At 37.7% G+C, this 21,974-nt stretch overlaps 1 protein-coding gene across 27 annotated transcripts in view; it reads left to right on the forward strand.

Annotated features, from left to right (window-relative positions):
* Positions 1–21,974, forward strand: part of DMD (dystrophin) — a 1,163,614-nt gene that overhangs the window by 365,003 nt on the left and 776,637 nt on the right. For all 27 annotated transcript variants that reach the window (XR_006934806.1, XR_006934864.1, XR_006934881.1 and 24 more), the window contains exons 5-6: positions 1,486–1,578; positions 10,079–10,251. Coding sequence is in view for 24 of the 27 variants with exons in the window: in XM_046919009.1 (XP_046774965.1) it covers positions 1,486–1,578; positions 10,079–10,251 (266 nt within the window). In the remaining 3 variants the exon portion in view is untranslated. The remainder of the gene's footprint in view (positions 1–1,485; positions 1,579–10,078; positions 10,252–21,974) is intronic.

The following is a 21,974-nucleotide window of genomic DNA, read 5'->3' on the forward strand; positions in this document are numbered from 1 at the left end:
TTCAGAAATGCAAAATCAACAGTTCTGTGGCTATTTAAAGCCTGTAACTAATAGTGATGTTTCCCATTCTTGCTCTGAAATTGTGCATTCATGTGGATTGAAAAATGCCACCATTTCCAATCAATCAATTTTACAGATTTTGATGTTTTTTTCCTATGGTATTTTTTCCTAGTATTCAGTCAGAGAATTGTTCTAATGTGAACTCAGACAAAACTAAAGGAGACTGGAAAGTGTTCTTCTGTTTCAGTTAAACAAATGTAGTCTCTGTGACAAAGATTCAATTTCCAAATACAGGCAGAGGATTTGATGTGTAAAACGTGTAGCTGATACCCTAATAAATTCTGTAGTGGATCACTTGCTATATGGACCCCAATGACAGTTAGGATATGAAACTCCACTTGGGAAATGTTCCAAGACACTGTTGACTAGAATGGATAGCAACTAATACATTATTTTAGTAAGAAAGAAAAAAACAGTATAAATTATTAAAGAAAAATTTTCAAGCTCTTGACAAAATACCTGCTTTGTATGTGATTAGTAAAAATGATTTATCCATAAATGTACTGAAGGTAACGTTTGTTTTCGGTGTGCAAAACCTTCAGTTATTGTTTAGATAGATGTAACTTCAAATAACTACAGATGTATAATTGAGACACAAAGACTGCAATTTGTGAAGAAGCGAGATACTTTACCATATAAGTTCTGACCATGAAAAACCAGATATATGAAACGGTGGGGAAGTAAATTTCAGAATCTTAGTGCACTGTCCTGCTCTCCCAATTCTGAATTTGGCATTCTTTTTTAAATAGCATAAAAAATGGGAGAGGGTGAAGGATCATTTCACAAGTGAAAGAAAGAATATTCCAGGCTGGCAAATGCTGATGCAGTATGCAGTTAGAAATGCCTAATATAATTGTGGAAAATGACATTGCTTAACAAAGAAATATGGAAAGAGATGTGTAGATCACAGTCATGGGTTTTTTGTACTCTAAAATAAATCCTGTCTTGCCTTCTGCATTGTAGAATTTTAGAAAGTCAAAACTATTTTAATGTAAATATGTAGAGTAGTACCTTAATTCTTGTAGGTTCTTGCAGAGCCTAGATATATGTGTTGCTTTCACCAAAGTATGATACATAAGGTGCTGAGGAGAATAATGCAGGAACTTTCCTGTGTCAACCTTTGGATTTGTGATTCGTGATTGTAGAACCTTATTATAAAAGATTTTAAAAGTATTATTAACTATTACTTTTAATTCTTTGTTTTCACAGCTGGAATTATTGGAGCTCTAGATCATTGCTTGCTTTTTGCCAGCACATTTTCTGCGCCAGTTATAAAATATGAGCAGAAACAAAATGCAAGATTTATCCTAGCCTGTTCCTAACTCTCCCTCACCCCAAAGAAAGTTAATTACCAAATGTATGAAAATAATACCAACCTCTCATGCTTGCTATTTATCTAATGCATTTTTTAAAAATTTTTAATAGGTTGATTTGGTAAATATTGGGAGCTCAGACATTGTGGACGGCAATCATAAACTGACCCTTGGTTTGATCTGGAATATAATCCTCCACTGGCAGGTGAGTGGCACCACAGCATAATTTCTGTGATATATTTTTATTCTTAATTCCATTACTATCCAGCTTCAAACTACTAAATAAACACTGACACTGTAAGCAATATAAGTTCCTAAAACAGCAGGTTTTATGAGTCTCTTAATGTATCATCTAAGATATTAAGTATCTTAAGAAGATATAGTAGGTTTCAGCAGCAGCTGTTTTGACTATAATTTCACAGCCAGACATTGCAAGAGAATATATAAAACAGTTATTGTAAGAAAAATGAATAGACAAAACCAACGTGTATATATAGCTTTCATAATCACTTTTCCTTTAAGAATCTTAGAACATGAATCATAGAGTCATAGCATCACCAAGGTTGGAAAAGTCCTCCAAGATCATCTAGTCTAACCATCCACGTACTACCAATATTTCCCCAATAAACCATGTCCCTGAGTACAACATCTAAAAGTTTCTTGAACATCTCCAGGAATAGTGACTCAACCACTTCCCTGGGCAGCCCTTTCCAGTGCCTGACTACTCATTCAGCGAATAAATTTTTCCCAATATCCAATCTGAACATCCCTTGGCAGAACTTGAGGCCATTCCCTCTAGTCCTATCACTAATTACGTGGGAGAAGAGGCTGGCATCCACCTTGCCTCAACCTCCTGGTGGTTATAGGGAACAATAAGGTCTCCTCTGAGCCACCTCTTCTCCAGACTAAACAATCCCAGTTCCCTCAGCTGCTCCTCATAAGACTTGTGCTCCAGACCACTCCAGCTTTGTTACCCTTTTCTGGACATGCACCAGGGCCTCCATGTCTAACTTGTACAGAGGGGCCCAAAACTGAACACAGCACTTGAAGCATGTCCTCACCAGAGCTGAGTACAGGGGGACAATCACCTCCCTGCTCCTGATGGCTACGTTATTTCTAATACATGCCAGGATGCCATTGCCCTTCTTGGCCACCTGAGCATACTGCTGGCTCATATTCAGCTGAGTGTTGACCAACACCCCTAGGTCCATTTCTTCCACACAGTCTTCCAGCCACTCTGCCCCAAGCCTGTAACGTTGCCTGGGGTTGTTGTGGTCAAAGTGCAGGACCCAGCACTTGGTCTTGTTGAACTTCATTTCATTGGCTTCAGCCTAGGTATCCAGTCTGTCCAGATCCTTCTGAAGGATCTTCCTACCCCCAGGAAAATCAACACTTCCTCTCAATTTGGTGTTATCTGCAAACTGACTGAGTTGCTCTCAGTCCTCTTATTGAGGTCATCAATAAACAGAGTAAACAGGATAGGTTGCAATACCGACCCCTAGGGAACACTACTGTGTGTGACTGGTCGCCAGCTGGATTTAGCTCCCTTTACCACCACTCTCTGGGCCTGGCCATCCAGATAGTTCTTTACTCAGCAAAGAGTGTATCTGTCTAAGCCATGGGCTGCCAGCTTCTCCAGGAGAATACTGTGGGAGGCAGTGTCAAAGGCTTTGCTGAAGTCTAGGTAGACTACATCAACAGCCTTTCACTCATACGCTAGGCAGGTTACTCAATCACAGGAGATGAGGTTGGTGAAGCAGGACCTGCCTTTCATGAGCCCATGCTTTCTGGGCCTGATCCCCTGGTTGTCCCACACATGCCGTGTGATCTCCTTCAAGATGATCTGCTCCATAACCTTTCCTGGCACTGAGGTCAGGCTGACAGGCCTGTAGTTCACCAGATCCTACTTATGACCCTTCTTGTAGATGAGAGTCTTTTGTTTTAATTAAATTATCATATTTCATGCTTTCCACAGCCAACCCATCTTTCCAAGAATTATTTTAAAACCCTGAAAAGTTGCTTTCTGAACAATTAATTGAAGCAGTCATTTAGCTTCTCTTCACTTTAGAGAGAAATGAGGAATTGAGTTATAGATGTAAAAACCACATGTTAAATGAGGACGCTTTGGAAAACAAAGTCTGAGACAGCAGTAGAATAAACATTTGGAAGGAATCAGCATATAGATGCTCTAAGTCTATGTGTTTGTATGAGTCTATGTTAACAGTCTGTCCATTTGTGCTGGTTCAGGTCCCCAGGTGATGATCTAGAAGTTTACATAGCATTACAAGAAAAGATAGTGGGAAACAGAACCTAAAGGAGTTTTTATTAAAAACTAAACACTCCTGTAAAAAATCACGTGTATAATTAATTGCAGTAGGGAGTAAGTCTTTACTAATTTTACAGGGTAAGTTGTCATGAAAGCAACAGAGAAAAGCTGCAAATTGTGAAATCACTTCTATCTCCTTCTCACTTCCCAATATTTTTAGTTTAACTGCATAATACTGTTCTAAATTACTTACTAAGAACAGATGGAAAATGAAACCTATCTGGGTATCTTCTACCAATTATTCTGGAATCACTGTGCTTTAATTTATGTGAATTATGGACTGAGATGAGTAGTCTTGTTAAAATTCGTATTTTGATTAGTTCACATTTTTACTTGAAAAGAAGTGTTAAAGACGTGCCCTAGTATTACTAGTACTTACTAATTCTTTTTTTTCACATTTTCTCAGCATTCCTCATAGTTTGGTGAGGTTTTTAATGACCAGTATATGAGCTTAGGGTAGCTGTTCTTGGTTGCAGTATATAGGTTCTTCATTTCAAGCTCTGTCAAGAGTCCAGTGACAGTGATGATACCAGTGGCATCAGCTGAATTATCCATGTATGAAAAGGCCAGGGACCATATTTGCAAAATAGGGATTTTGAGTATTCATTATTCAGCCCATGTTTAGTCTATAGTGTTCCATGTCAATCTATTTATGGATTGTTGAAAGGAAGTGACCTGCATATTCTGGATTTGTCTTTTTTTCAAAATTTTATAAATAGACTCTGATTTGGATAGAACTGAGTATCAGTTTCTATTCTAAACAATAGATAAAGCTGTGTTTTGCAGGAAGACATTGTTATATGATAATGCAGTTGCTGTTGAATAATCAATAAAGAAAAGAAATGTAAAGCCAGATTTATGTAGAGGCTTTTCTCTTTTTAAACAGAACTCTGGAGATGTTGGTTTTTTGCATTTTTTCCCTCAAAGGACTGAAACAGTTAAAAGTGAAACTGCTTATTTACACCACTGTGGAAAAAAATCTTTGTTCTTTTCCATTTTTTCTTCCGAGTTTTGAAGTGATTTTCATGAATCTAGAATGTTTGTGATTGTTCTGCTCTGCTCTTAAGTTGGTACTATTTTACACTTTTACAATGCTTCTGGTGAAACAAGTCCATAAGTTTCTTAAGAATGGGTCTCTTCTTCCTCTTTGCATTATTTTCCCTGTCACAGATAGTTCTTCACACTAGGCAGCTGGAAATATGACAAGCTGTTGTTAAGACTACATTACAGACTCAAGGCCACCAAAGTTTTCTGCCAGTTGTTTACCACTGAGTAAAACATCCCTTTCCCTATGATTTGTATCAAGTCTGCTTTATGTACGAGGCCAAAAAAAAACCTATATACAATAAGTGGCTGATTTTATGTATGCTATTGTTGCAGTCTGTGCTTGACAATGCAATCCTGCTTTTGCAAATTTCTTCCCTTTATGATTCCAAGAGCTTTCAGCACTGAGAAGAGTCACCTAGATGAAGTACACCTGCCTGCATGCAAAAAACAGATATGAGTTGTGTGGCAGTTAAACATTTTTTCTGCAGATGAACAGGCAAAAAGCTTTTTTCAGTTTCACATCCTGCAGCCAGTCTGACATTAGGATAGAACTACAATTATATATGACAACAAGACCGCCTCTTACAAAAATGTCAGGCTCCTTGTGTAAAATGTAAAAGAGAGAGAAGTGAAGGAAGAAATGTTCGTGAAAAGAAAGTGCTTCAGTGCAAGTCGAAGTGGGTATCAGCATTCTCAGTTGTGGAGGCACTGCAGCAGGAAAGATTGGTCTCATTCTTGCCACTCTCATTTCTGTTCAGTAGAGAACTTGTGGCTTTCTCTATCCCCTGTGGTGATTATGTCCTTTCCTATCTAGCCTGTTTTTCACATTATTATTAAAAGTTTCACTCAAATTGAACCATGGTTCTGAGTTGAGCACCTGCTACCTAAACTCTTTGTGGTACTGAATCTATTAGGGTTTCTATTTCTTTGAAGCTGCTGCCCTCTTCCTCACAGTTCTGTGATCTCAGCCTCACTGCTCAATTCACATTTAAACAAAAAGAAAACAATGCCATTAATTCCTGAATTGTTATGCTTGACAAAGAATCTCTCTCTTAAGAGCAGAAAAAGATTCTGTATGGCAGTGTTCAATGGCTTTTTTTTTTCCTAAGAGCAAATCTATTTTCATAAATGGAATGAAAAACCAAACCTAACAAACATCTTTTGTAGAAGTCACAAAGAAAACGCTGAAAAAGAGCAAAGTAATAGCTATATGCATGAGGAAAATATTCCAGAGAGATGTATTCCACTTAGCCTTCTTTGCAGAGCTATTAACAGTTTCAGACTTCTCATGCACTTATTGCAGAGCTTGTACTTTAATTGGAATTACCATTTTACTTTGAAATATAGTGCTGGAAATGAAATACTAACAGTCTTATCATTCCACCTCAAATCAATGAGCAAAGAATATCCACTACTTTGATGGGTGCCTTGAATATCTATGAAAATGTTCTTTAAAAAGGAGTTCTTTAAAATGTGCTTTGAAAGAGTTGAGGGGATTCTGCCTATAAAAAAGTAATCCATGCTGTCAGAATATCTGAAATATAGTAGGTAAAAAATACTAAATCATTCTGTCAGGGAGCTGCCAGCCCCTGTTTGACTGTGCAAAAGGAAAATGCCTGAACTTCACAAGTAACATTTTAAATTCTGTCCTACTTCCCCCCCTGTCTTGTAGTGGCTGGCATACCGAATCTCTGTACCATTCCCATAAAATCTTACATACCTGTGTTTTTGTTTCATGTGTGCAGTGTTCCTAGATAGCCTGCACCCAAAAAAAGGCTCCAGGGCTTCCTGGCAGTCCAGCAGATAGATCAGAAGTCCTCTGCAGCAGTGGGCCAGGCACAGACGCGCTGTTTTCGACTGCCCTTTTGCAACCAGTGCCAGATGTTTCCCATACCATCCAAAGCTGAAGGGCTTTTTAACTCTTAGTACCTTGGAGTCTTTGACCTTTACATTCCTCAAAATCCAGGCCTCTGGATCACGCCTCCTCTTGCGACTGTTCTGTCTGCCATCTCATCCCCTTCCTTCACTTTCAGCCTCCCCAATCCCTAGTCCACAGCTGGAGGTGCCTCAAGCTGAGATGGGTGCCTTGAGGCCCCAAGGCAAGCTGCATACAGAGCAACCATGCACTGTGCTTGGTTCACATCTGCTCAGCATGGCTCCCTGAAGGACACACATTTATCTGGCAACAGTGAGGAATGGAGGACGGCTCCCTGTCGGAAAAGGTGGCAGGGCCAGCTCCTTTCAATTCTAGCTGCCTGGAGGTGGCCTCTCCCTGCCTTCGTGCCTCGGGTGTAGGTGGCTCACTGTTTCCCTACATGATGAGAGGTTGTGTGCCTGTTCTGTTCATAGCCTTTGCTTTGTCACTGTAACATGTTGGAAGTTACTTGTGGTGGTGTTTATGCTGCCCTTTCCCCCTTTCTATTCAAAAGCAGTTTTTCTTATCACGATAGTATAGGGCCATCCCCCAGGAAGATCAAGTATTTGTTTTCCACCAGTTGGAGTTACCTATGCCTTAAAGCTTTGTTTCCTGTGAGGATATATAGCATTAGAAAGGAGTGGTAACAAAGAAATGAATATCAGAGGTCACCTGCCAGCGAGAGGTAGAACTTCTAGGTGCTTTGAAATGGATGTAGTTTTTGAGCTTGGATGCTGAGGCAGCTTATTTCAGGGTGGAATCCATCCAAAAGCTCTTCAGGCTGACATGCACACATTTATAAGTTCTGCTCTTTCTGAAGAGAACATCTTAACTAAGAAGCCTTAAAAAGTTTCCTTCTAACCTCAGTGCCAGCCTGCTCTTTCCCATTCAGCTGCAGACTTGCCTCAGGGCCAAGCCATCCCACTTGCAGCTTGTTCAGCACCCACAGCAGTGCAGGGTGCTGCTGTAGGGACAGAAGGGATGGAAGTGCTCAGGAAAACAAGGAGGCTTTCATCCACAAAAAGGGAATTATTTGCTGTTTCTCACTGAATAGGAAGCAATCTAAACCTTCAGGATGAGATCAGGCCCTTTTACTTTGTTATTTTAAATGCCTGCAATTCCCCAGGAGACAGCAAAAAATCATAAATTTAGCAGTCTTCTGCAGAGAAATGCAGGAAAATTAGAGTAAATCTTTATCTGCTGTCAGAATATTAAACTCAACAAGATGAGTTTGAAGCTGTTTACTCAAAAGTAGAAAGAAATGGAGACCTTCAGGCTGCTTCTCTTTAAATCAAAAGCAAAGAAATCAAGACTTTGCCTGTATTCATTTGAATAGTTACCTTCTTGGCAGCCCATTGCTTTATTTTATGGCTAACTTATAGTTTCACAGTGCTCACAGTTCATTGATACTTTCTATTACGTTAATGTCAATGCAGATGTTTCATTTTTTCTTTGTTACAAGCTTTTATATTTTTAATTCTTGTATTTTTAAGTTTTGTTTTGCATACGTTCAGCTATCTCATAATAATGATGTTGTATTTTTCAAATGTTATGGTTTACTTCTTATATTCAGGTAGACCTGTACTCGCGAACACAAGGACATGATAAAAATCCAAAGTGAACAATGAAACTGCAGCATGGGCGTTTTTCCATTACCACAATCTGAATATTCTGTAGGCTTTCACGTTGTTTAAGTGTGGTATAAGAAAAGTTGAAACTTTTCTTCTTTTTAGCACCTGCATTCATGAAGGACAAAATTTTATGTTTTTGTAGTCAGGAAGTTTTTTTGTGTGTGGAAATACAGGAGTTGAATCTCCTTGCTTCTTGCTGGATTAGTTAAATCTAATTTGGCAAGTCTCAATAATGAAGACTGAAAATATTAAGAAGAAATTAATGATACCCAAACAGACACATAAAGGAAAACTAAATAGCATATTTACTAATTTTCCCAAACTCTTTACTTTCTGTTTTCTGGTATAGATTTGGAGAAACCATAGAATGCTGTTATACTTATCTTAGTAGCATTTGTACTGTTGTCATTGATACAAATTATAGTTGTAGATCAAAGGCAAGATTACGGCCTGAGAATTTCATAGCGGATCAGTTTCTCCTCCTCTCCTCCTCTCAGAAATTAAGAAATTACAAGGTTAATTTTATACCTGTCTCGAAATGAAAAATTGAAGGCATTAATGATAGTAGGCATTTCAGATGTAAAAACAAGAGATGGTTTTAGTAATTCATATCTCCATTCAATAATTGATTCAAGTGATTGGGTTGATTAATGTCAGATTGGATAATAAACTGATACCTACTGTTTTTCTTCAGTACCTTAGTAATTATTTCTTTGTGGTTGATTATGCTTTGGGATTATAGCCTGTGTATTGCATTACAGGTTTTATTTTTAGAATGTGGTCAATCCTTGTCGTAGAGTAAATAGTGCACTAACTAGGATGTTGTTTTCTGACTGATACTGGTTGCTGAGCAATGCCAGTGAGAATTATAAAGAAATACTTTGGATGAGTAAATAAGGAAAAACAACTCTATAGTTAAATTTTATCTTAAGAGAATATTTTTTAAAAGTTGCTATGCTTTCCAAGATATATGGAGAGCACAGTGATTTCAAAGGGAATACCTTACAAGAAAATAAATTAAGAACTTCTCTTTCACCAGTAAAGAAGTTGCTAAGAAATATATTAGCAGCTACACTGTATCAAACTCCAGGGAAATATTTTAGAAACCCTCAGAATTAATTGCTCTCCGTAAAGTAATAACTAGAGATAGGTGAGCTTTTTCTGATGAAAGAGGAATATTAACTGTTTCTGAAACAAAATTCAAAACATGAAACATATACAGTGTTCCTTTAATATGTGCAGTGAAATTCATTTTTCATCCAGGTACACATATGCAAATACAGTTTATATGCTGAAGTAGAAAATACTGTGCTCTCTACTGTTCTTATTTATTTTACCTGTGTACTTATTTCAGCTTTGTCAATGAGAGAAAAATGCTTTTCATCATTTCATCAGCCTTTGTTATAACATATTCTATTAACTAAGGATGTATTTCCAGAGCAAAAAAACTACAAAGAGAAAGGCTGCTTTCGTACACATTTTGTTCCAATAAGTAGTGCATGCAAATGTACCTTCTCTGCTTGCTCGTGAAGTGCTTCATGTGAAACAGTGGTGATTGTACTGAGTGTGCTGGCAGTGGTGGACAACAAGTCAGAGTCAGTTGTTTTCATGTGTTCCAGTTTGATCACTATCATTGTACTGTGACACCAAGTATCTTCTTTGGTTACCTAGGAGGTTTTTCTTCAATGCTTATATCTAGGCAATTGGAGGTTTTAGGAGTCAAAAAAAGGATTCAGCTTTAAATGAGGAAGTTCAATCATTGATGAGATTCTGGCTTTTTTTGCAGGTCAAAGATGTAATGAAAAACATTATGGCTGGACTGCAGCAGACAAACAGTGAGAAGATTCTGCTGAGCTGGGTCCGTCAATCAACTCGTAATTACCCACAGGTCAATGTTACCAATTTCACCAGTAGCTGGTCTGATGGATTGGCTTTCAATGCACTCCTTCACAGTCACAGGTAGGAAAACTAACTTCTCACTGTTTCAGTGAGCTTGTAACAGATGGCTCCAACAGGACTTGAGGATGGTGTATCTGTTATGTGATTTTTACTGTCTACTGGGTAGATTCACTGTCAGACTGAAAAACTTTTGCAGAGGAAGAGGATCTGAGCTTTCCTACAGTGTAAGTGAAGATGCTCAGCTCAGATCCTTTCCTGGAATTTCAGTGCATAGCAAGTTGAGAGTCTGATAGAGGATCACAGGCTTGGAAACTTTTGAGAAATGCAAGCAGTAAATCCAAAATTAAACCTTTGAGGTTGACCTAGAGGGAAAACATTTTCCTTTAGGCACCTAGAGAAGCACAGTGTAGTGCTTGTTGAAAGCCTCTGACAGTTGCTGGATTGAAAGTATGGATTTGCCTTGAAAAGACAGAGCTGGAGAAAGTAGCCTTTATTTTCAAAACCTTTTATGTTGCTCCCCAGCTGATTTTAGTATTCTCCCTCTCTTAGTAGTTGACTTGTTCCGGTCTATGCTATATGAAACTTTATCTCTAGAGATTCAGAGTGTTCCAGTGGTTCTGTATACTTGGATTAAGGAAAAGACGTGAGCCAGTCTATGTTAAAGGTCTAGGTGGTGGGGTTCTTGGCACTGCTGGTTTCAAAGCAACACTTATTTTCGAATGTGGAAAGCATCCTCATCTGCCTTTCATACTTCTGTACCTCTCACGTGAAGAGGATAGACCTGCAAGGCAGCTGACTGCTCCAGATTGTCATTTGAGTTTTTGAACAGGTATGAATACATTCTATTTAGCAACAGATCATTGGAATTTAAAAAATATTAGTAAAAGCCAAGCAATGTTTTTTTTAGTTTCTAAAAGCCTAAAATAAAATTTTGCAAAATACTTCCAAAAATACAGTTAGAGACTATACGTCTTTCAAATTCACTAGTGAAGATCTACACGTATTTCCAGAATTTTCAGTAGCTCATGTAACTGGTTTTGAATGAAACTGTCTGATCAAGGTCACTGCTGTCACAGTGACTCCACTGACACAGTGGACTTTGCCAGTGGAGTCCATGGTTCTACTCTCTTAGATTTATTTGTTAAACTGTATTTTGGGTAATTTGCATGGAGAATTTCATCTTTAACTGGACTCTGAGCATCTAAGAACTTCATGCTTTGCATTCAGAGTTTGATACATCTACAAAGCTCGCCTACTTTTGTAGTGGTGATTGTTGTTGGGGATAATTTGCCAAGGAAAATCAACCACTTAATTGTATAACAAAAAGCTCATTAAGAGGCTGATGAGGTACATGCGGATAATAATTACAAGTTCATGACATTCTCAAACAAATTCATTTTACTTTGGTAAATACGTGGCTAACATTACATTTGTTACTACTGAGATGAGTACTCAAAATGGTGATATTGTATGGTCAGTAATGCTCTTCATTTGTCATATCAAAGTGTTGGTTTAGATTTGTCTATTAATAACTCATTTGTAGAGCTAATTACTAGCTACATCCTTAGAAGAATGTAGCCTTCTTCAGGCTAATTAATTTTAGAACAGGCATGTGTATTCTCTCTTTTTGATCATACATACATCTTAGTGTATTAATTTTAGATGAAAGCTCATGAGAATGCAAATTTATTATTATTTTGGGGAAGTAATTAATGCAGTTCGACAAAATCTTTTCCTGGATCTTCCAGGATATAGAGTGCTATTTTCACTGCACTGTGAGCACCGAGAAGGTGAAAACTTAATGCTTATCCCATGTTACAGCAAATATAAATGTATCTCTAGGCTCTTTGCATATCACTATTCCTATAAATTACTCTTCAGCAGTTACCAAGAGTTTTAATGTGTTAACAATATGATCATTACAAGCTACTCTTCATTTCATGTATATGTTATAGATTGTGAAGCTGGAAAGTTTTAGTCTGTTTTCTGACATTTTGATTTTTCCTTCTATATGAAAGTTCACAAAGCACTATAAAGTTTTTTTTAAGGGCCTGAAGTAGTCTTTTGCTTTCCCCCCCCAAAAAAACAAACAAACAAACAAACAAAAAAAACAGTTGAGTAATAATTTCAAAGTAAAGCAATAAATGCCTATCCAGATGCTTTGAGTGCTTTTATTTGTCATAGGTGACTTTCATTACAAAATGAACGGTCGAGACTTGGCATCTAGTGATAAGATCCCTAGAAGGACATTTATAAATAATAGGAGAGGGTCAGATTGTTCCATCAACAAACAAACAAAGAAATAATTAAATAAATTAGAATTAGATATATTTCAAAAGGAAAATATTTTAAAAATGCCAGAATATGGTTATGCTAAAATTATACTGGATACCTAATCAGTATTGTAAACTCAAAGTATAAAATCAGTAGTATTGTTTGACATTTTAACTGTTTTGATAAAGTTTTTAGCAAATCAGTGTAGTAGAAGGCCAAAGTTGTCATGTGTCTTTTCACTTAGACATTATATTGGGCTGCCTGTTTCCTAGTCAAGGTATCTGATACTGAAATACTCAAATTGTCTGCTCAAAAATACTTCCTGGTGCCTGAAATCGATAATGAGAAGTTCAATTCTCTCCAGCTCTATAAAAATGACCTCTTGTTATTTAAATAGAGGCTCCTATTTCGTAGTCCTTGGCTTGGAATGCAGATGGCTACCTCAGCACTAGAAAACTGTCTAAGTGCCTGTAAGTTATATCTTATCCACTGCTGTCTTCTGTTCAGTGCAAAGCTCACTAGTTGTGAAAGTTTATTTCCTACTCACTGAAATTCATGCATTTCATTCAGTTTCACTATAACATAGCAGCAGAACATCTTTTTTGCTCATCTTATGTTTGCTGTCATAAATCTTGAATAGCTTTCTGCCAAGTGAGGCTATCCTGAGTGGTAGTGAAAAGGAATTTCTCCACTGAAGTTTGGTCTCTAGTCCAGGAATTTGTGCAGTCTTTTAGGAAACTGCAAGCATGCATTCACATTCTTGGAGGTACGTCTCCATTAACTCCAAGATGCACTAGTTGTCTTCTTCTGGACTTTACTAATCACTGAGTTAATCTGCAAATGTCGCAGAGGGAGATTCAATGTTATCTGTAGCCCCGAGTCATTAATTTTTCAGGTGAAGCTCTTGCTTAGTGTGTCCTCTGTATTGATTTTCAGTGACGTTGCACTTTATGTTCCGTATGTAGGAGCACTGAATTGGCCTTCAAGATTCAAGATGCAATCAATAAAATAGGTGTGCTAATATACTCTGACTGTTCATCTACCTCTATCCCATAAAAGAATAAAAAGCCTTTTATAAGAAGTCTTGGCAGTTACTTTAGCCAATTTAAAATGCAGGTGCCTGCTTCTTATGTGTCAGAGTGTCTTGGCTTCGTGCTTACAATAGACATTTCGAATGTAAACCCGAGAACATGAGCACCAGGTTACATGAAACCCCATGTCTCCCACATCCTATGCTTTATTAATACTATATATTTTAAATACTTAGGATTAAAAGCCATTTAACAGAAACACTTTTGATTGCAGCTCATTTGTTTTCCCTGTTTGATTTTTTGTTTCTCCAATTCTCCTGCTCTCCAGAATTGAGGGAAGATTTCCCTGATACTGTTAGTTATTTCTTCCTGCTGTCTATAGGATCCAGTCTCTTAGAATATACAGACATTATTTTTTCCTTACTCAGTCTCATTTCATTTGCTTTCGAAGACATTGCTTCATAATGTTTTTATACTCAAGCGCAAAGAATAGTATTTTGGCAGAAAGTAGTAAGTTGTTAGGATCAATTCCTACATTTTGTGGTTATTCCTGTGGTGAATCTAAACCACAATAGTATTTTAACAGTTATATTTTTCTTCTAAAAAATATTGCAAGCCCTTTTTTTTATAACTGCATCAAAATAAACACTTGACCATGTCCTACGTATTGCTTCATCTGAAATATTGACTGACTGCCTAAGTTTTTTTTAGCAATTGTAGTTTGCTAGAAATAGATTTAATTAGCATTGTACTTTCAGAAAACATGACATACAATGGGGGGGGAGGGAATTTTAGTTATGCAGTTCAGCTGTGATTTCGAGAAAACCAACGCTGTTTTTCAACTCTACTTTTTGCAGTTCACAACAGATAATTGAAAATAATTTTTTGAAGGAAATGCATGTAACCTGTAAAATAGAAAACTTTATAAACTGTATATTATGTTTACAGTAATTTTGTATCTTTGATATATCTTTCAACACCTTCCATGTACAACATCAATTTACAGTCTCTGTAACACTTCTGTTGTACCAACTTTGTGGACAGTTCTTCTGTGTGGTGTGGGGAAACAGAGAAGAGTATCAGGAGGAAGGCAACTGTAGATAAAAATGGGAAATAGTTTTACATCTCTTCTTGATTTTGATGTTACCGCACTTGGAGGGTGTAACTAACAATGTATCCTATGTGTCCATTTGGTCTTCAAAAAGGGGAAAAAAACCACATCAACCTGTCTTACATAATGTTTGCATTGCTAAGTGTATGATTCAATTCAGATGCTGGATAGTATTTCAACATAATTCAAGTTAAGTGGTTGTGTGAAACATTTGAGAACAGACACTTCAATATGGATAGCATTATATTCACTGTAAGTGAAGTCAAGGAATAAACATATTGGAAAGTTGCTATACTTTGGTCAATCTTCTGTTTCTACCACTGTCACATTTTTTATATCTGCCCTCCGAAAACTTCCTAGGCAGTACTGATAGCATGGTAGAATCAGAGTACAACAGGTTGGAGGGGACCCAGAAGGATAATAGAGTCCAGCTCCTGGCTTCACACAGGACTACCCAGAAATCAGACCATGTGTCTGAGTGCTGTCCAAACACTCCGTGAACTTCAGCACTCAGGGCTGTGCCCACCGCCCTCTGGTGCAGACCCTGTCCCTAACCCCCAGCTGCCCCTCCCCTGACACAGCTCCTTGCCATTCCCTCGGCCCTGTCGCTGTCACAGAGAGCAGAGCTCAGCGCTGTCCCTCTGCTCCCTGTGAGGAGCTGCAGCTGCCATGAGGCTTCCACTCAGCTCCTCTGCTCTGCGCTGAGCAAACACAGGGACTTCAGCTGCTCCCCATTCATCTTCCCCTGTAGTCCCTTCCCCATCTTTGTAGGCCTAAGTTACTTTTGTTCATGATTCAGGTGCAAAAAGCTCAAGGCTGGAGTGAAAACAAAAAACACAACCCTTTTGGACAGACTTGCTGAATTCTCATTAAAAAGGTGTGCGCAAAACATAAAGTCTTCAACTCAGAAATTTGTTAAAATCCTGAGTTGTGGAAGGACTGAAGGCTTAACTGGGAGGGGATACTGGCTTAGCATGAAGCACTAATCTCACCTAGTATGCTTCCTTTTACTTTGATGAATGATAGTAATTAAATAATTACATGCCTTAATGAAACAAAAATAATCCAATCCCTATCCTGTCATTGGTGATATTTTCATTTTTCTTATCTGATATTTTCATTGAGTGCTGGTTGGCTTGTTTTTTGTTTTTGGAAGATCTTCAGTGAATACTATAGAATTTAAGCACTAAATACATATAATATGCTGAGAGCAGTACTCTCAGTAGGTAGCTTTCTCTCATATACTTTTATCCGTCCCTTCTCTTGTTTATGGTTGATTTTTTTTTTTTTTAATCAGATATTTCTAATGCTCTTTCTGCTTTTGCTTTTCAAGAGGTTACTTGGAGTAGATGTTCCCATTTGTGTAATCACCGCATCTCTGGGGACATTTAGGCTCTATTGCAATTGCTTTTAATACTGAGTTCAAGAAGCAGTGGAGCACAGGTCTCTTGATAAAGCTACAAGGGCACATTAGTGAGCTTGAGTTGCAAATATTCAGAATATAAACTCAGGATATGGTTCCGTGAATGGTATGTCCTGCATTTTACTGTCTAAACAAGGCAGCAGCTGTTAAGTAGAACCATCTCCCTAGGAGTATGAGGATAATAAAATATTTTGGTGAGGAGAAGTCACTTGGGCTGCAGTTGAAACTGGACCTACTCCTCCAGGCTCTAGGTCACAGTGAACTGGGGAAATGAACAAGGGGAAATGGTTTTATGTTGAGGGAGGGAAGATTTGGATTGGATATCAGGGGGAAGTTCTCTACTATGAGAGTGGTGAGGTGCTGGAACAGGCTGCCCAGAGAGGTTGTGGATGCCTCGTCCCTGGAGGTGTTCAAGGCCAGGTTGGGTGAGGCACTGGGCAGCCTGGTCTCGTATTAGATATGGAGGTTGGCGGCCCTGCCTGCGGTGGTGGGAGGGGAGGTAGAGCTTGATGATCCTTGAGGTCCCTTTCAACCCAAGCCATTCTATGATTCTATGAACTTTTCCCATTATTTCTTGCAATCTTTTTTTTTTTTTCTCTTTTTCTACACATGGGTATCAGAGAGATCTTTCTCATCAAAGTTGCTTAAAAATATATATTTTTTTCTTTCTGACGCTTTAATCAGGATTTTGAAGGGGGAATAAGTGTTATTTATTAGCTTCCTCCTTGCTTCTTTAGAACACTTGAACTTAGACCAGCATTTCACTGTCCTAAGCTGTTTCTGCTTCAGGATGGCAGATTAAGGAGGAGAAAAGTAAAAAATGGCATTAAAAAAGAACGGATCTTCCTGGGTAGAGAAAGCAAAAGCTTGTGTTCAGTAGGTTGAGGGAAATGTGAAAGTAAAAGTAATGGTATGAAGAGGTAAGATTCATGTTTCATTATAACATTAATGAAGTTATCTGCAAGGTTTACTTGTACAGATGAAGTGAGAACAACAAAGACACAGTCCTTAAAAAGGAGGCAGTGACTTCTGTGATCTGAATGTGGCTTTCTCCTGGATGCACTAATGAAAAGTTTTTGTGAATTAGATTTATAAGTTTCTTTTTTTGTAAATTTACTTTATTGTGGCATAGCTCTAGTAGCATTATAACCTTTTTTAGATGTTAAAACAGCTTAAGGAAATATCCTGTTAAACTTCTATGGTGTTTTTTGTAACTGCGTTCTAGAGAAGGCTATCTAAGTCGCAAAGTCTGCTAATTTAAAGACTTGTGATACCTTAGAAATGCCAAGGAAATGAAAGCAGTACAGCTATTGCAAAATGCGGAGGTGTAAAACAATCTTTAAAATGTTCCACTGTGTTTCTTTCAAATTCTTCCCCTTGTGAAATCTTAGTGATTTTATAAATTAAGTGCTTTTCTGAATTTTCTCCATACTAGTTTTTGATTTAGGAGATATTTTCTTTGGAGGAGAAAATATGTGTTACTGTTTTAAATGAGTACTGTAAATAGATGACTTAGAGTGTTTTGAGTGTCAAATACATCCGTCCAACTTCAGTCTGCATTGTTTTTCTTACTGTTCTACACCTTTGCAACATTGATCTCTCCAAGATTCACTGTCTTAGACTTATCAGAGAAAGATGAATTTACTTCAAGTTCATGTTGAAAAAATTATGAATAGCTAACCATGTCTGTAGCGAGTAAATAAACAGATCCCTAGAAACACTGATAATTTTTTCTTCTCTCTTAACAAACTGTTTAGTTGTTGTTCTTGCTATAATTTCTGTATCTGCACTCATGAAAATTTAGCTTTCCATTTTTTTGACAAAGATTTAGGAAGCAGTCTCTCAGGATTTATTAGAGTACACTTGGAAAGTGTGTCTGAAAACACTGTCACTCCTAGGAGCTGCAGCTAGTTGCAGAACTGTTGGAATGGCTCCAGGGAGATCTTATTGAAGCCTATTTGTGCATAGTTTCTTTACCATAAATAAAACCAGAAACAAATGCAGAAGACAGCAATGAGCTCATGCTAGTTTGAATATCCCAGATATATTCAATTTTTCAACAACTATTTTAGCTTGCCTGGATTAAACAGTATTTTTCTTAAGAATTTCTGTAGTAAAGTTCCTGAAGTCCATGAGTGACTGCACTGTTGAGTGCAAGTACCAAATTAAATCCATGACCAGTATAACATGAACACATGCTATATGCAAACTGGCAAGACCATAACCCTAGGCCAGCCTTCAGACTCAATTAACAGCGTGACCAGAATTAAGAAAAACAGCCTTGAAAGTAAAAAATACCATACTGTGAATGAAAAGATCAGTGTCGTGAGCAACAGCTATTAGACTACTTTTTAATAACAATTTTGTTTTAACACATTCTGGTCAAATCTGTCATTATCTCAGCACTCTGAGCCCAACACAACAAAGGCTGTTGTAGTTTAACCTGGCAAACAACTAAACACCACACAGCTTTTGGTTCAATCCATCCAGTGGAAAGGGGGACAGAATCAGAAAAAAAAAAAAAATAGTAGAATTCATGGGTTGAGATAAGATCTCTTTACTAAGATAGAAAAGGAAGGGAGAAATAATACTGATGATAATTACTATTTACAAAGAAGTGATACACAAAGCAATTGCTCACCACCCACCATCCAATGCCAAGCCAGTTTTTGAGCAGTGGCAGCCTTTTCAGCCAACTCCCCTCAGTTTTATTGTTTCCTCACATAATGTCATATGGTATGGAACATCCCTTTGGCCAGTTTAGGTCAGCTGTCCTAGTTCTGAACACTCTTAGCTCCTTGAACACCCCCAGCCCCCTTGCTACAGTATGAGAACCAGAAAACTGAAACATCCTTGGCTCTGTACAGCACTACTCAACAACCTACTCTAGGGAACCTGATTTAACAGAAGTGGCTGGACTGTATCATCTCTGGAGGACCTTTCCAACCGTTATGATTCAGAGTCTGTGATTCTGTGAACAACTAAAGCATTGGTGCATTATCAAGATTTTCTCCTAATGCCAGAACATGGCATCCTAACAGACGTTATAAAGAAAATCCACTGTGCCACAATGTAAAAAGGGAGCTTGTAAGAAAGATAGGAAGTAAGTTTTTACTAGAGCCTACGGTGACAAGGTAACATTTAAACTGAAAAAGGATAGTTTTAGATTGGATAGGGAAGAAATTTTTGACGATGAGAATGGTGGGTGAGGCACTGGCACAGGAAGCCCAGAGAAGCTGTGGTTGCTCCACACCTGGAGGTGTTCAAGGCCAGGTTGGATGGGGCCCTGGGCAGTCTGAGCTGGCAGAAAGTGTGTCTGCTTATATTAAGAGGCTGGAAACTGTATAGTCTTAAACACCTTTTCTGAGCAAAATCATTCTTTGATTACATATTACGTGTATATACATAAATGTAATATAATTACAATGTCTGCTGTCCATGATCTTGCTTTACTGCCTGTCAGATATGAACCAAGTTGCAGATGTGAAGAGTTATTTCCTCTCCCTTCCTACACTTTGAACAACACAGAGAGGGCAAGTGAAGGCTGGGAATCAGTATTCCATTTGATTTCTATTCTGATCTATTTCACACCTGCTTACCGCTATATTTCAACTCTTTTGCCATTAGTAAACATACTAATACACTGTTGTTTCATGGATTTTTAAGAACTATTTGCCACATACTGCAATTCTTAATCTTCTAGGCTGTAGTATCCCCTGCAGTCATTCTTGGTCATATTGCCCTGTGTATACACAAATCAAAGCATCTAGAGACTTTTTGCCAAGAAGCTGATGTTTCAAACTGCCATTATAAGACCATAATCTGGTGATGGAACTGCTGAAGTGTGTATGCTGAAGCATTATTTCAAAAAAGGGACAATCTGCGGAGTTAAATTACTGTTGAATTAAGGAAAGCTTTTTCAATATATATACATATATTTAATTTAAGTCCATTTTCTGAGAGCTGAGTTGCTGTAGATGGCTATATACACCTTTGAGTCAGCTTGGAATCTGTGCTGTCATCTTTATATTTTTATTATATTGAGAAAATATAGTATAGGACACCTGCCATTGGTTTATTGAAGAGCTCTTGCTACTGTTATAGTTGTGTCTCAGTTCAAATTTGTGCCATCTCAAAGAGAGATATACCGAGAAGGTGGATGACACTGAATATCCAAGATATTATTGATGAGCATAATTCCAAATGTTATTGTTCTTGCCCAATGGAGTCCACACTGGTTAGAAGAAAGCGTGATCCAGTACATAAAGTCTTGTCTCACCAATCCAGCTATGATTTTGTGAAAACAGTGTGCTGCTCAGAGGAAGAAATATGACTTGAACTTGAAATCAAAGACCTGAAAAAATATTTGGAGTGGGGAAGTAGCCCTTCAGATACTTTGGTTTTATTTCCTTGTCCTAAAACCTTTTGTCACTGATATTTTTTACACAGTGGTATCTGTAATGTTTGTCCAAGATGTCTATGGAGAGCTTTTCAGGAAAATAAGAGTAGATAGCTCTGTCATTACTACAGTGTTCACTTTACTAATTTCTTATGTATGAGCTTAGGCATTCTGTGCTGTAGGAGAGGGGGGAAAAAAAATGTTAAATTTGAGAGAAGTGAAGAACATCTCTGTGACTAAATATAGGATGCAGTGGGACAGTGGGTCAACCCCAAGCAGCAATTGAGCAGCCAGTTTCTTGCTTTGTGCCCTCTGGACAGGGCAGAAAGTAGGAAGAGCTAATGCAAGAAAACTTGTAAGTCAGAATAAAGACAGTTAAATAAATGAAGGAAAGTAGAATGGAAAAACAAGTGTTGCAAATGCAGTCACTCAATACCTCCCACAAGCAGATGGATGCCCATGCAGTCTATAAGCAACAGCTGCCTTGGAGGACAAAGCCCCAGTCCCCTTCTTCCTTTACCCTAGTTCTTCTTTCTGGTCACGTTGCATAGTATGGGGTATCCCTTTGGCCAGTTTAGGTCAGCTGTCCTGTGTATGTCCCATTCCTGCTTTCTGCACACATCCAGCTTACATGCAAGAATAGGGAGGGAAGAAAAAGTCTTAATACTGTGTAAGTACAGCAAAAGCCAAAAACAAACAAACAAAAAACCTATGTATTCTCAACACTGATTAAACCACCATTCCAAAACACAGCATCATGCGGGCTTCTATGAAGACTGTTAACTCCTTCCCATCCAGATCCAGTAGCAGGAGGATGCAAGAAATTGTGCAGATGTAATCTGCATTTTGAAAATGCTTGTATTTTGGTACACAAGCCTGTCTCTGAGGTCACAGACTTACTACATCCATGACTGGAGACAGAGATAATAACCTCTTAAGATTACTCTTCCATCAGCCTCCTGTCTCCAGCAAAATTTAATATTTTGAAATCTTTCTGAATGGGGAAAGGAGAAATTAATGGCAGTAGTCTATTCTTAATTAATATTTAAAAACCTCTGCACAGAGAAGCAAAATAGTTTATAAAAACTTAATTGTTACTCTGTAAATCACTCCCCTCTCAGAAGAAATTAGACAGCAAGGGTACATAACTAGGAAATTACTGCTACATAAATATCATTTTTTCTTTGCTCTCTTGAAGTTATTACAGTCTGATGTACTTAAGGTTTTTGCCATCTATTATAACTATAGGAGTCACTTTTTAAAATGAACTTTTGAATTTAATAAAAATATAAGTAAATCATTCATAACTAATGAAAATATGGTAACTTGTTTAGATTGTACTTGATTTATCTGTAGGTAAAATTATATATTTATGTGGTTTGTTTCAGAACATCGTGTCAAAATCACAAATAGTGCAGTTGTTTTTTTCATGTTTATGCACGTTAACTATTAATCACCTGATTAAACTTGTTTTTCCAAAATGCCTGATAGCAAATTCTGATCTCCTAATAGGTAATTCTTAGATGAAATGCCAAAGATTGTGCT

This window comes from Gallus gallus, chromosome 1 (assembly GCF_016699485.2).
Source record: "Gallus gallus isolate bGalGal1 chromosome 1, bGalGal1.mat.broiler.GRCg7b, whole genome shotgun sequence".
NCBI classification, from domain to species: Eukaryota; Metazoa; Chordata; class Aves; order Galliformes; family Phasianidae; genus Gallus; species Gallus gallus.